The following is a 14,722-nucleotide window of genomic DNA, read 5'->3' on the forward strand; positions in this document are numbered from 1 at the left end:
TTACAATTACCAACGATTGTTGATAGAATAAATTTTACTTTGCAGCATTCACATGACGGTAAAAAGGTTGACTTTGTATTTAACGTTACAAGAGTTTGTGTTCTTTAAATGTAATTGTACGACTCTTCAATTTTTATTAACATTAATTCTTTTTTTTTAACTTTAAATAAATCATTAAAAAAAATGTTTAAAACATAAGTTATAAACTCTAAGTGTCTTAACAGGTCTTCAATAACAGACTTTAGTCAAAAATAATCTCTATAATAACTAATAACTAATGGTCACGTATGAAACTAATCTAATTGAGTCATCATAAAATACTTGAAATACTCTAAGTTTTATTACTTAACGGTCCTGTATTTTTATGATAGCAAACTGGTACAAATTATTTTGCCTCTAAAATCTCAACATATCTAAACAATTAAGTACCTACTATTAATAAAACTTACCAGTGCGAATGCCGTTGAGCCGTCGTTGTCAGATAAGTCACTGTTTAAACGGGAAGTACTATGTTCACAACTTTGTACACAATGATAATAATCGGCATCCTAAAAAAAAAACAAAAAAAATAGTTATAATAATACGCTTAATCGTTATTAATTAGCCACTGAGTATAATTTTTAAAATATTTTGCGGACACTGTAAACAAAAAAATAACATTGTGTCAGAGTTAAGAAAAAACGAGAAAAAATATCTTTTGTGTATGTAGGTCAAACTAAAAAATATTCTTTTTAAGCACCATTGCACAAAGCTCATCAAAAATATTATTTCATTGACCTTTTTATTTTATTAATTATCAAACAAAATGGTAGTTTATAGATATTTTTTAATCGTTAAAATCGGTTCTATGGAAATAATGTACCTAGTCGGATATATTTAGAAAAATGTAGCTATAGTTCCAAACGATAACTGTATTTTCAAGATAATATTTTATTGATTTGCAGAGCTACAAGATGTATAATATATTCGTTGCACACGCATATAATAGAATATCCACATTTCATCCGTATGTCGTCCAACCCATTTATTTTTTTTTGGAAGTGCACGTTGCGTTTCATTGTCTACCAGATGATTAAAAATAAAGAATGAATGAAGTTTTAGTTAAAAAATATAATACATTTCACATTTATTAAGCTGCTATTTCTACTGAGTAGTGGTAAAATTATAAAGTTAGGTAATAAAAACTTAAAAATTTAATATTGATACTTCGTCTTTTAGACAAATTTATAATATTGTATTACTATGAAAGTGTTTTAAATAAATCCAATAATACTTTTGTATTTTCAATGAAAGTAAAATTCTATTTTTAAAAATAATTTTTTTAGTACACAAATTTAACATTTTATAAATTTTTAACTACACAAATAATTTGAATATTTTCGTATTTGTTAAGAATTATATTAAAATTTAAACTTCAAATGATTATAACAAAAATTGACCTTTTATGCAATTAATATTTCATAACGTGCGCTTGTATGTGTATCTATAATTAAATAGCTATGGGTGGTTTCTGATTAGCAAATTGGATTTAGTTGATACTTTGAGGTCAAAAGTAAAAATCTCAGTTATTTTCAAAATAATTGAGAAAAAACAAAAATGGTAGATAAGTGAATACAACTCTACTATACCTATACAGTAAATAATGAATGTGTTAAATTTTAAATTTTCACTGGACAGCCTCCTCCTCATACTATATCATCTTGTAAATATGTTCTATATTATATCCTATTTGCTTATTATACATGTTACAGATTGTAAATGTTCTATTTTAATTAAAAACAAAAAAAAATTTAAATCAGTTATAATATATCATTATTCATTATTGATGAAAAACAATTCTGAGCGGAGACAGTCTATCTTCCTATATTATTAAGAAGTAAACTTATGATTCGTAATACGTGTTTTGAAATTACCATTAAATTAATTAATTTTACTACTTAATCGTATTACGATAAGTTGATTTAATTTTTGCCGAAAACATTACATTTGTTATATTATTAATATCTAATTAATATAACAATATAGTATACCATAGTATATTATTGTTATTAAGTTAAATCAATATCATCACCTCACCGTAAAACAAAATTCATCGTATAAATATAAGTATTATCTTAAATACAATAATAAATGTTTTAAAAATGTCATAGCCTATAGTAAAATTTATAATGTAAATGTTTTAAGATCCCACAAATAATGTTTTTAATGTTAATGAATAATAACAAAATAATCAATTTTATTATTCGTCGTTTAAATATGTAATTTCGTCTAAATTCTAAATTAAATTTATAAAAAAATGATGCCAATATATTTTTTTGATTTCGGTAAAAATTACTTATGATTTATTATGAGAAACAAAATAATAATAGGTATATTATATTTTCAAACCTTAGCTACAAAAATTGAACATTTTATAAATTTTCAACTACAAAATAATTAGCGAATTATAGTGATTTTGGTAAATGTTATTAACATTTGAGCTTCAAATGCTTATATAAATAAGCCTATGTATTTTAAACATTTTTCTATAGCTTAAAGAAAAACTTGAATTACATTTTCAAATTTTTGACCGAATAAAAACATTTTTATTGATATTCAGAAAAATAAAAAAAATATACTATTTAAAAAAATAAAATACTGGACATTTTTAATTTTATTTCTCTAAAATACATGCTAAATCTAAAACCTCCCTCATAGTTGATAGTCCCAAATTTTTTTTACTACTTATTGTGTAGAAATACATAACAAAAATAAAAAATAAACACACGTCATTGTAAAATCAATATATTCATCTCTCCACTCAGAATCTAAAATAATAAAGAAATTATTGAAATATATAATCAATATTAGCATTTTATCATTGTAAACACATGTTTGCACGTATCAATATTACATTTCACTATTAACCTTCTACAATATTCTACTTAAAATATTTCATTTTACTATATTAGGACATAACTTTCGATTATTATATGTATGTAGGTTATGAGTATATGACGTCAATGATGGCATATAAATAGGGCCATTCGGTGTAAGTAGACACTCGCTAACTAAACGCTATACTATGTATATAGTCATACAGTCCAGTTGTGTTTTACATTAATATTACAGTATTAACTTAATCATAAAGTCGTGTTATTTATCTACATAAAATACCTAAATCCTAAGTCTAGTTAAGTTTCAGTTGCAACAGAAATAAATACAACATAAACATCATTGTAAAACTGTAATACATGTTTAGCTTCTCTCAGAATCTAATAAATCGTGTATGCAAAATAAAACTTCAAAAAACTCCACTAAAAAACTATTATATTATTAAATTATTGTATAATTATTAATTTGTGTATGCCATATTTTATTTAAAAAAAAAAAATTCGATATTAAAGTAATTTAGGTAATAATTATAATAATAAATTAATAATAATTCTTAAAACTTTTAACCAACTACAGATTGCATATTTTGTTTTATTATGGACATAATAAAATACAAATATATTCGTACAGTATTATAAGTTCTATAGTTATTCATATTTAATACTAAAAAAACAATGTAGGTATACCTACTGTAAAATATTCAAATTTATTTACGGTTTGCCCAAATACGTAGGGCACAACTATATAGGATTGCCCGACAAAAGCCGAAATACAACGTTTTGCATAAGTACAGTGGATGCTTTTCATTTTTGACGGGTATTTTTAAAGTTAAACCGATTTTGAATTTCGCCCCTAACTCTCAACTCCTGATGGTGATCTTATCGTATGTGGTAAGTGATTTTCCACCAATAGGTACCACAGATTGCGGTTTTCTGGAAATTATGACTGCATATAGAATGCGCTTTACCACGGCGATACATTGATAGTTATTTATAATTTCAAATAACATAAAGCAATAATTCTGTATACATGCAATACTTTATCTATCATAATCTATCGATAAAAGTGAACTCATATTATTATTTATAATGATATTTAGTGAGTTGATGAATTCGGTTAAATTTAAATCTTATTGAAACGTGATGGTGAAGGTAATTTAACGAAAAACATTCACACATTTAATGTATTTTTAAAATACATATGTACTGTAAGTTTTTTTTTTAAACTATATATATTTTTACTGACAAAAATTCTTTGAAAAAGTTTTAATTTATTGACAAAATATTTTTATTAATTACAATTATGTGCAGGTACACTGCACAATTATTGTTAATATTGCTACTTTTATTTTTAATCTGATTTATACTTCAGTCAATTGTGGTGCAGATATTTTAGCGATGTATAATTGAAAAATTTAAGTATTATATATATTTTAATAAAGCGCGTTTGGACTGATTTGAGGTATAGTATTAGGTAGTATAATAACAATTTTGGCCAGTAGAGAACATACGAAAAGATAACACTCGTAACTTACAATTTATACCTCTGTTTTATTATTTTAAATACATTTTTCTGCACTACCCCATTTTACCCCTAAAAAAAAAAATCAACACTATAAAATTAAAACAGAGTATTTATTTTAAATACACTTCACAGGTCATGGGCATGTCAGTGTTGGCAAAGGTAGCACGCTTTAAGGACAAATCGTACGTCAGTTAAAGCAGTGTAACAACTTCGCAAGAGAAAATCAGCTTATAGGTATACCTTAGTCCGTTAAAATGAACAATAGATATAAACAATACAGATTTTTAACATGGTCAACTCGGTCAAGTGAGTAGTTCCGTATAGTTTTTTTTTATAAAAAAATTGCTGTAAAAACCCAACAAAAAGATCACTTGTATAGTCATATTTTCTAGCTCAATTTTTTGGGACAGGAGTTGGGTCTATAAAATCTGCTTAAAACCTGCCCCTAGTCTTATCTATGAATTCATAAAAAAAAAAAGCATGACGATTGAATAACTGGTTCCAATTTCTAGAGCCAACTCCCGTGATAAAAAAAAAACACCTATTTAAACATGAGAATAATAAACCAACATCATAATATTTTTAAAAAGGACTTTATAATCAAATTAATTAATAAATAAGCATTTATTTTGTCTTCCGTTAAACCAATTGAAACCAGAAAAAAAAACCAAAAATATTCAATATTTGTATTTGTAAAATATATGTGTGAACAACCACTCCTTGCGACTGCATGGGTCGAATTCCGGGATAAAAAAAAAGTCTTAATACTTTGCCGACTCCCCGAGTCCCAACGACTCTACATTAATATAACTATTATTGAAATCGGTCCAGTAGTTTCGAAGATTAGCTCTTGCTAACAACAAAACTCAATTTCACATTTATATATAGTTATAGATATATTTTTATGTTATAAAAAAATGTATGGATAACCTTTTTATATATTTTTTCATATTATATTTTGTTGTTGTAGATATAATTTAAACTGATACTTGTGACGTATGTTGGAGAAAATACAATTGCCCAAACATTTTTACATACCAAAATTTTAGATTAATTTTTAGATTGTGTGAACGGAGTTCTATGAATGTATTTGTTTTACAATAATGGTATTTGTTTGTGCGCGTGAAAACACTTTATATGTCAGAAAAGAAAATGCTTTAACCTTCAATATTGATAGTGTTTTATGGTAGAAAATTGGATCAAGTTTGAACTTTGGGCGGTCAAAAGTAAACATTTCCCAATACTTTTCAAAATAATACGGAAAACAAAAAAAAATTAAATAAATATAAAAACGCGAGACTATTTACAAAGTTCCAGTTTTTCACAAAATTGATTTTGATTTTGTTATGATTAAAAAAGGAATAACCGTAAACATTTGAAATTTTTAATTTCTTTAGATTTTTTGATTTATGTTGATAACATTTTTTTTAACACTAAATCAATATAACAGCTTCATTTATAAATTTTTTTTATGCTTATTTATTTATTATTTCAAGAAAATAATGACTGAATAAGGTATTATTTTATGTTAATATATAACATATATTTTTTTAATTTAAGTAATGTAATATAATCAAAAAAAGCATATTAACTTTTTATATATTTAAGACATATATTCAATATACCAATAAATCAATCTTGTGGTTATACAGTTATTAAAAATACAATTGATACGTTCGTTAGGTAATTCAGCATTTTTCAACTAATCAAAAGTTCTCTTGCACATATTTTCAAATATAATGAAATTAGCATATTATTTTTAAATAATGTAGTATTGGACTTATTTTCTTCGCTCTTATGTTATTTCAAAAACCTTATATCATTTATGGCTCTATTAGCTTTTGATTTGTGAATGTCAACCTATATTTTTACTTTCATAATCTAATTTAGAATACTCTTCTAAAAATGTTTATGTATTTATTGAATATTTAATGTTTAGATTTTTAAGCATTCAAAGTTTAAATAAGATAAGTACAGAATCAATGGAAAACCTCGGAAATGTATGATCTCTAAACTTTTAATGCCCATAAATAAATAAAACTATTTACCTATATCAATATTCAATATTTAAACATCAACATTATTAGAATATAATTCTGCTTCAGATAACAAAATATCAAAATATAGTTGCTCATAAGCAAATAAAAAACAAAAACAAAAACAAATAAAGAACACTAATAGATAATTTAACAAGAAACATAAGGTTTAATGAAATATAAGACACTATATAAAATATTAGAAAATAAAATTAAATACATGTATATTATATGGCCATATAGGTACTATAATTTTCAAAAAAGTTCATTATTTTCGAAATATAAACATTGTTTATTCTAAAAAATATAGATTAATAATTTGTTTCCAACAAAATATAATATTATATTATAATTATTTATAATCAACAAAATAGGTACTTTAAAGGAAATATAATTAACAGAAGTCTATAATGACTAATATTTTTTAGTTAATTATAAATTATAATTTTATGCAATTATTACAAATTATAAAATTTTTATGGGTACTTAATGAACTATCAATTATACCACTATGTAGTTACATATTTAGCAAAAAAATTAAAGTCAAAGATTATTTTTTGATCAAATATTATGAACAAATATATTTAATATGATATATTTATAAAAAATATTAATTTAAAATGGCTTATTTGGACCCAACAGCTCAATTAACAATTTAGGCCTATTTAGTAATTTTGATAGTGTGTTTAAGGCATAATACCTTTATGTAAATGAGAAATAAATACATTGTTGTTTCAAAATATTCGTATGTTTTGTTCAATAGCTCAAAACATAAAAGAAATAGTTGAATCGCACCGAGAAAGTTGCGACATAATAAAACCAAAGACACTTGTATTTTTAATTAATCACAAAAGCTAATCATTGGAAAACGGATAATAATAAAAATATAATATAAATATAGGTATATATATTATAATAAATGCACATACAAAGCGATATAAACTAAAATGTCAACCACTTGACATATTTTTCACGCAAGATTACAAGACTATAGTATAACAGTTGGGTTAGGTTATGACGTATAGTTATACTATAATATAACTGTACTACAGAAATGTGTAAAAATAAAATGATTTAGTTCCGTGATGAGCTCCGTCGTCTGATCTCTAAGAAAACACAGCAGTCACGGACCTTACAACATAATATATAGGTACAACTCCGTTTACGTGTCATTTGAACAGCTAGGAAGGGAGCGGGGGCAACAATTTTTTTCGTTTGTGGGGGGAGGGCGAGGGTAAACCGCCACGTTTTACTGTTTAATAAAAGCTACAGTTATAGTTATGCACATACATGCACACATACCTTCACCACACACACACACGCGCGCACACACGACGTTGTCTGCCAGGCGGTATGTAGTGTTATTATGGTGTAGTAATGGGGAGCTAGCGGCAGCAATCAATAGCGTGCCCATGGCACACTATCGCGCCGTACACGCGGACCCTTACGAGTGTTTGCTTTAACTGCGTATACGCGATGGCCTACAATACGAAACCACATGAAAAACAACGCGTATAACAATCTTTACACGGTTATCGGTGCGCGGTATTGAAACCGCACGAGTATACGGAGCGATTTAAAATATATAGCACTTATAGGGAAATGATACAAAAAACCAACAAAAAAAATTATTATTATAATATATTTAAAACATACTGATTATATTTTTAATGGCAACGATTATTGCCGACGTACTGCAACGATGATAGGGCAGTGCTATCACCCGGTTGCTGGGTGGCGGCGACGGCGGTGGTGACGACGACTACGACGGCGGCGACGACGACGACGACCGGACAGTGGTTTGTCGAACGATTCGCACTGCACGTTTAATGGAAAAACTTTGATTTTATATTAGAAAAAAAAAACAAATAAAAATGTAGGTTACGGAACTGACTTTAAAATAACAATAATGTACTAAAGTAGCAAAAATAAATTTAAAAAATAGTAATTACAACTACAGAACTGGGCTTGTTGCTACTCGGTGAGCTTTATGACACTGGGCACGGAGAGACTTTTCGGGGAAACACCCCGCTGTCATTGGTCCGTACAGTTCGGTTGCGCGCGGTAAGGCCGCATATACGCATGATAATGTGGTGGCGCGCGCTGTGAAAACCGTGTAGATGGTTTTTCGCAGCGCGCGCTATTCCCGTGCATGGGCGGGGGCGGAATCGATTTTCCAGCAATGTTCCACCACTGCCACCGTTCCCGCTACCGTCATCACGTCTGGCGTCGCCGCTATTCTACCGAGTCGTCGACGGCGACGCGTACAGATAGCGCTACCGCCGACAGATGGACCGACCACCAAAAGGGAGATTATACCGAATGTGAAGCCGAGTGCCCACGTTTTCAAATTAAAAACGTGTTTAAATTTTAAAATGTAGAAGAAAAACGTGTCATTCTTTTTTTTAAATAAACATAAATATACAATTAAAATTTCTGTAGTAAGATCGACTTAAAAATATAATCTTGTATTACATTTTCAAAGCTTTTTTTACCAAGAAACTACTTTCTAAGTATCTAGATTCTAATTTTTTTTTTTAAAACACATGATTTTATCAGTTACATTATTTATGCTCAATGTTAAATTTTTAAAACATATTTAATTTAATAACTTAAATTGTTATTATTTTTATTAATAATTCAATTATTACGTTTTAATTAATGACATAACATACTACATTATAGTAATACAAATAAAAGTAAAAATAATTAAAATACTTGTTACAGATATTTAAATAAATTATACAGGTTAAATACTTCAATGTATGTAACATGGGATACTAAATATGTGGTTAGAGCAGATTAAATTAAAATTGGGTATGATGTGGTGTAATTATTAAATTATCAAACGCTAAAAACGAAAGGTCGAATATTTTTTTTTCATATAAAGAATTACTAGATAGTCTATATAGAACGTATTATTTGTTATGCAAAATCTATCAAATTATCTTTTAAAACTGAATTATATTCCTTTCAAAATATTAATACAATTTGATAAGAGTGAATAAATAGATTATATATTTTAGTAGACGATGTTTTAATACACAGAATATGTATCGCAATAATCTGACACATCCAAATGTAATTTTAATGTAAAATTCTCATATCTCCATAATACACCGTGTATTGTACAAATATATTACTGCCGATTTTTTAATACAAATTTGAGAAAAGTAAACTTCTACACAAACTTTTTTTGGAACATAACAAATTGCTTGATAAATAACAAACTTAACTTTAACTTCGATAAATTTAAAATTAAGCATGCATACAACAAGAGAGTATTTAAGGGGGCATTCGCTATATTTTTTTCTATATGATACATTAATTAATAATTTATTTAAAAAAATTTCCGTTTGATAAATATCGTAAATTGTAATGATATCATACTAAACATAATAAGAATTGTATGCCTATTTAACATAATCAACTGAAAATTATTTTTAGTTTGTATAGAAGAAAAATTAATTTCCCCCCCCCCACATGGTCACAACAATTCAAATACGCCCTCGGCATCCAATATATCATACTTATTAAGTATGTATAAATAATATCCAGTATAGAATAAACCTATTATAATATTAAAAAGAAAAAAATTTAAAAATCGGAATATGCTGTTTAGTATGTTTCGACTGTTTCGAGTATATACTTTTTCAGCTGTAAGTTAGTCGCTGAAAAGGAGCTGTGTATATTGAATCCAATAATAAATTATTGAATTTATGTAAAAAAAGGAAATTGTATGTCAGCAGCATCAATAATTCTAAAGATGTTTTTTTATTTTCTTAAGAGGGCGCTGTACCACCATGTATTGTTCACGTCTTACAAACGTGCATGTGCAATTTTACGTTCTCAATAATCAATTTTAATGTTGTTTTTTTAAATTAAAATGAAATAACCAAATTATAAAAATTAAAAGTTAAAATTATAAAGAAATTTATGAGCATTTTAAAACTGTACATTGTTTGTACATTTTAAAATGATCATGACTTATTGTAACAAAATTAAAATATCAATAAATTCCTTCGAAATGTCCTACTGTCTTAGATAATAACTACGTAATTTTACTCTAATTTTAAAAATAATAAAATAAAATGGATTCTTTCAAATTCAATACATACATTATAGTGACTTACTCGTCAATGCCGATATACATTCAAAACCTAGTATACAGCAAAACGATTATCTAATTTCTTCTTTTTTAATTTTTAAATATAATCAAAAACCATTTACATAAATTTTTAAATTTCTCATACTATAATAGATCCTTAAGGAGTGTTATTATTAATTATTATTAGATCTAGTATTTATGATACTTGGACCATTTTCACAAATAATAAATGTTAATAGATTCGTAAAATTTTTAAATTACCATATTCTATACATATCTTCTAAACCCGTTATCAAAAACCAATTATCAAGTTAAATGATTTAATTTTAAATTTTGATTTTGACACGTAAAGTTTCCCAATAATTTTTTAAATAAAAACGTACAAACTACGGAAAAACGGAAAAGTTAACTCAAAATCATTTTTTTAACACAAAAAATGAATTACTTTATATACTGGGATTTTTTTACAAAATATGTATAATAGGAATTTTTAGACTTGATGTTCAAAATATTCAAATTTATTAAAATAAATAGTAGCTTATAATAACGGGTTTTCTCCTGGCAAAACTTGTAACATTTAACTATTATTTTTAAATTATCAAATTATCATTTTATTTACATAATGAAATTTTCAAAATATTAGATTAATTTTAGACTATTTTAGGCATTTAAAATTTTCAAATATATTGTTTTATTTAATGTCCCGATAATAATGTTAAGATCTGATCAAAATATTTAAAAATGTAATTCATTCAAGATTCCACAAAAATTGTTCTTACAGAAACATAAAAATATATAATCTTAATTTATTCATAAATGATAAATGATTAAAATTCAAAATGTGCAGTTTATTTTATAATTAAAAACGTGTAAAATGTTTGATTGTAATAGATAAGGCTTGATAATGTAATAAGAGATGTCTCATAAGATGTTCTAACAATTCCAGATAGGTACATAAAAATCTCAAAAATACATAAACATAATAATATAATATATTACGATATACAAGTCCGGAAATAATATTAATTTGTCCAAAAACCTAAAATTTAGCTCGAATCCTTAAAACAAAATCATTAATCAATAATTAGTTGTCGTATAGCCCCCGTTATTTTCTGTTTTAATTAGCTATGATGATATCTGCAAAAGTAAAGCAGTCAGCTGAGAAACAAGTAATTTATGTATAATAAATAGTTTTAAGACTATAATTATACGTATATTATAGTATATTTTTGATAATACAAAAACATACAAGAAGTTAGATATTTTAAAACTTGAATCATTAAAATTGCATAATGATAATTATGGACCTACAATTCAAGAAGAAAATTCTTTTGACTGGCCAGATGTTGATATCGTAGTCAAGATATCTCGTATCGTAATTCCATCGGCTAACACCACGAGTTAAGATATCTTAAATCAGGACTAACTACTAACTAGCTTTTAATTTTTCTAAGGAAAAATAACACCATTGCAGTGTCTGCAGTCTGCAGTTGATCTCGAGTCTCAACGCGTCATTCTGAGAAAACGCAAGCGCCCCGCACAACAATTATTCTACTATGGAAAGAGTGGGCATCCACGCGGGTCGATAATATTCCGCCCGTGGCAATTGCGCGCACACTACAACAATGATCACCCGCAAATCGCAATATATTATAGTCAATTTACATTCTTTAACAATTATTATTTTAAATACTCATGCACAAACACGCGATACTATTTCCCCCGCAGTATAATTTCATAATGATGGCTATAGACGTACGAGTATTTATGGGACTTAATCCAACCCCGTAGTAGGAACACATATAGTACATATATTCATATAAACAATAATTATATAATAATAGACTCCCGGAAATGTAGACAGTCCAGTCTCCATATAAGCTATAACAATCTTATAAATAAACAAAATTTTTATGTCACAATATTTGTTATCAGATGAATTTTCATGACTAACAATTCTCATTAATAAAATATTTAGGTAACTATAAGATCATTTTAAATATGTAAATGTAATAGGTACTAATACACCATATTTGGTACGACGATTATAGTTATTATTTTATTAATCAGATCGTTTTCAACAATAGTTGTTTCTTTTTTATTTTTTAAGTTAAAATTTAATTTGTATCATTTTAATATATCAATGGAATTTAGGGAATTAAATACTGGCCGTTTTTAAAGATCTCAACATAGGATTTTTACTAAATATGATGAATGCGTGTCGTGTAAATGTGTATGTAAAAAACTAGTAAGTGATCATTAGACAGTGTGCGTGACTGTAGTGTAAAGAATGTACACGTGCACACATATGTCAACAACGTGTCGTCGAAAGAGCTATACACGAATATTTTTTTTTTTTTCTATGTCTAAAAGTATCAATTTTTTACCAACTACAATGCTAGCTCGGATATATCCATAAAATTACCGAAACTGAATTTTGTCATAAAGTTTACTAGATAACCAGTTTCTTGCAATTTTAAATTAATTTCAGATTTTGAGCGAAGCGAATAACGGGTAAATTTATTGATTTTACAATACTGTTTTTTTACTTTATATCTATTACCATCCTTAGAACTAGTAAAATGCATCAAACTTCAACCTAGAGGGTAATTTTTAGTAGCGAATTGGATCTAGTTAGTCTTAGTAGTTAGTACTTAGCTTCAGAGTGAAAGCAATCATTGTATTTTCCCTCTTTTTTGGGGGGGCGGGCGGGGAAGTGTATGGTTTTTCAGTGATTTGTTTTTTTGAGTTTACAAACACCTTTTGATCCACTAAAATGGTATGGTACCGGATAGCAAATTGGATTTAGTTTATACTATTGAGACTTTGGAAGTAAAAAATAAAAATGTTCACTACTTTGCAAAATATTCGAGATAAATAAAAATAAAAAAGGTGGGCAAGTGGGTATCGCTCTGCTGTATATTGAGATGGGGGGTAGGTGACACTATAATGGATATGTTTAATTTGAATACAATGACAGGTATCATTGTATACGAAAAACTATTTTGAACGGAGATGATTTGTCAGTCTAGGATAATTAGTTGGATATATTATATTATTACCTATGTTTAAATTGTAATATATCGTAATTTTACGCGATTTCGTAAAAATTAAATTTCATACGCTCATAAAATTATTTCTATGTAGACGCTAGAAATTTTTTTTACAGTTACTTGTAGGAAAACTTATGAAGAACCTTGTATTTGGTTTTTCAACTATATAGGTATAAATCACAAAAATTTTATGAATTTTCAACTTCAAAATTTCTTGTAAATTTCACGATTTTAACATATTTCATAAACATTTGACTTTAAATACTTATCAACAAAAATTGTGGCAAACGATTTTTTATTTTTTTTTTTTATTACGATAAGTATAACTTATAATAAACCATGTATTAAATTTTAAAGATTTTTTGGGGAGCCAAATTTTTTTATAGGCATTTCAAAAAAAAAAAACTTAGAAAAACCGAAAACTTTAATTGTCTATAAATAACTTAAAAAAAGTCAAGATATTTCGAAAATTTAATCGTAAATAGATAACGTTAATATAAACATTTGGTGAAAATTTCAAGTATTTACAATGATTCGTTTTTGAGTTACGACAAAATAAAAAAATCAATTTAGTCGAAAACTGATTATGCGTAAAAATGCTCGTTTTACCGTCACTTTTTTTAGAGTTTTCCCTAAGGCTTTTGAAAATCACTGGAAATTTTTTACTTTTGAAAGTACCAACTAGATGAATTTTCCTTTTCAAATAGGGGCTAAAGCCAAAAATCAAAGCATTATTTCTACTCCAAATCGTGTGACAGATACAAAAAAAAACATACATCATTGTAAAATCAATACATTCCTCACTTCGTTCAGAATCTAATACATATATATATAGGCAAAACGGAAATTCCTATAAAAACCAAATTATTTGTTTTTATTGTAATTCATAGCCGAATAGTGAATAAACTTTAATATTGTTCTAAAATATTAGATACTATTATCACTTATTAGACATGACTTAACTTTAAAAATATCTTGGTTCTTTTATGCGGTTTTAGACATTTAAAATGTTCAACTTTTTATAGTTTTAATTCAATTTATATTATATGATAACTTTTTTGCATGAGAATAAAATACTTAATAATTTAATTCAAGATTCCTTATAAGTTATTTTACTTTTAGATGCA

General features: G+C 26.5%; 1 protein-coding gene across 8 annotated transcripts in view; it reads right to left on the reverse strand.

Annotated features, from left to right (window-relative positions):
* LOC132918731 (peripheral-type benzodiazepine receptor-associated protein 1) overlaps positions 1–14,722 on the reverse strand; it is a 37,526-nt gene that overhangs the window by 21,652 nt on the left and 1,152 nt on the right. For all 8 annotated transcript variants that reach the window (XM_060980165.1, XM_060980166.1, XM_060980164.1 and 5 more), the window contains exon 2: positions 450–548. In XM_060980165.1, coding sequence (XP_060836148.1) covers positions 450–548 — 99 coding nt within the window. The remainder of the gene's footprint in view (positions 1–449; positions 549–14,722) is intronic.

Source organism: Rhopalosiphum padi, chromosome 1 (assembly GCF_020882245.1).
Source record: "Rhopalosiphum padi isolate XX-2018 chromosome 1, ASM2088224v1, whole genome shotgun sequence".
NCBI classification, from domain to species: Eukaryota; Metazoa; Arthropoda; class Insecta; order Hemiptera; family Aphididae; genus Rhopalosiphum; species Rhopalosiphum padi.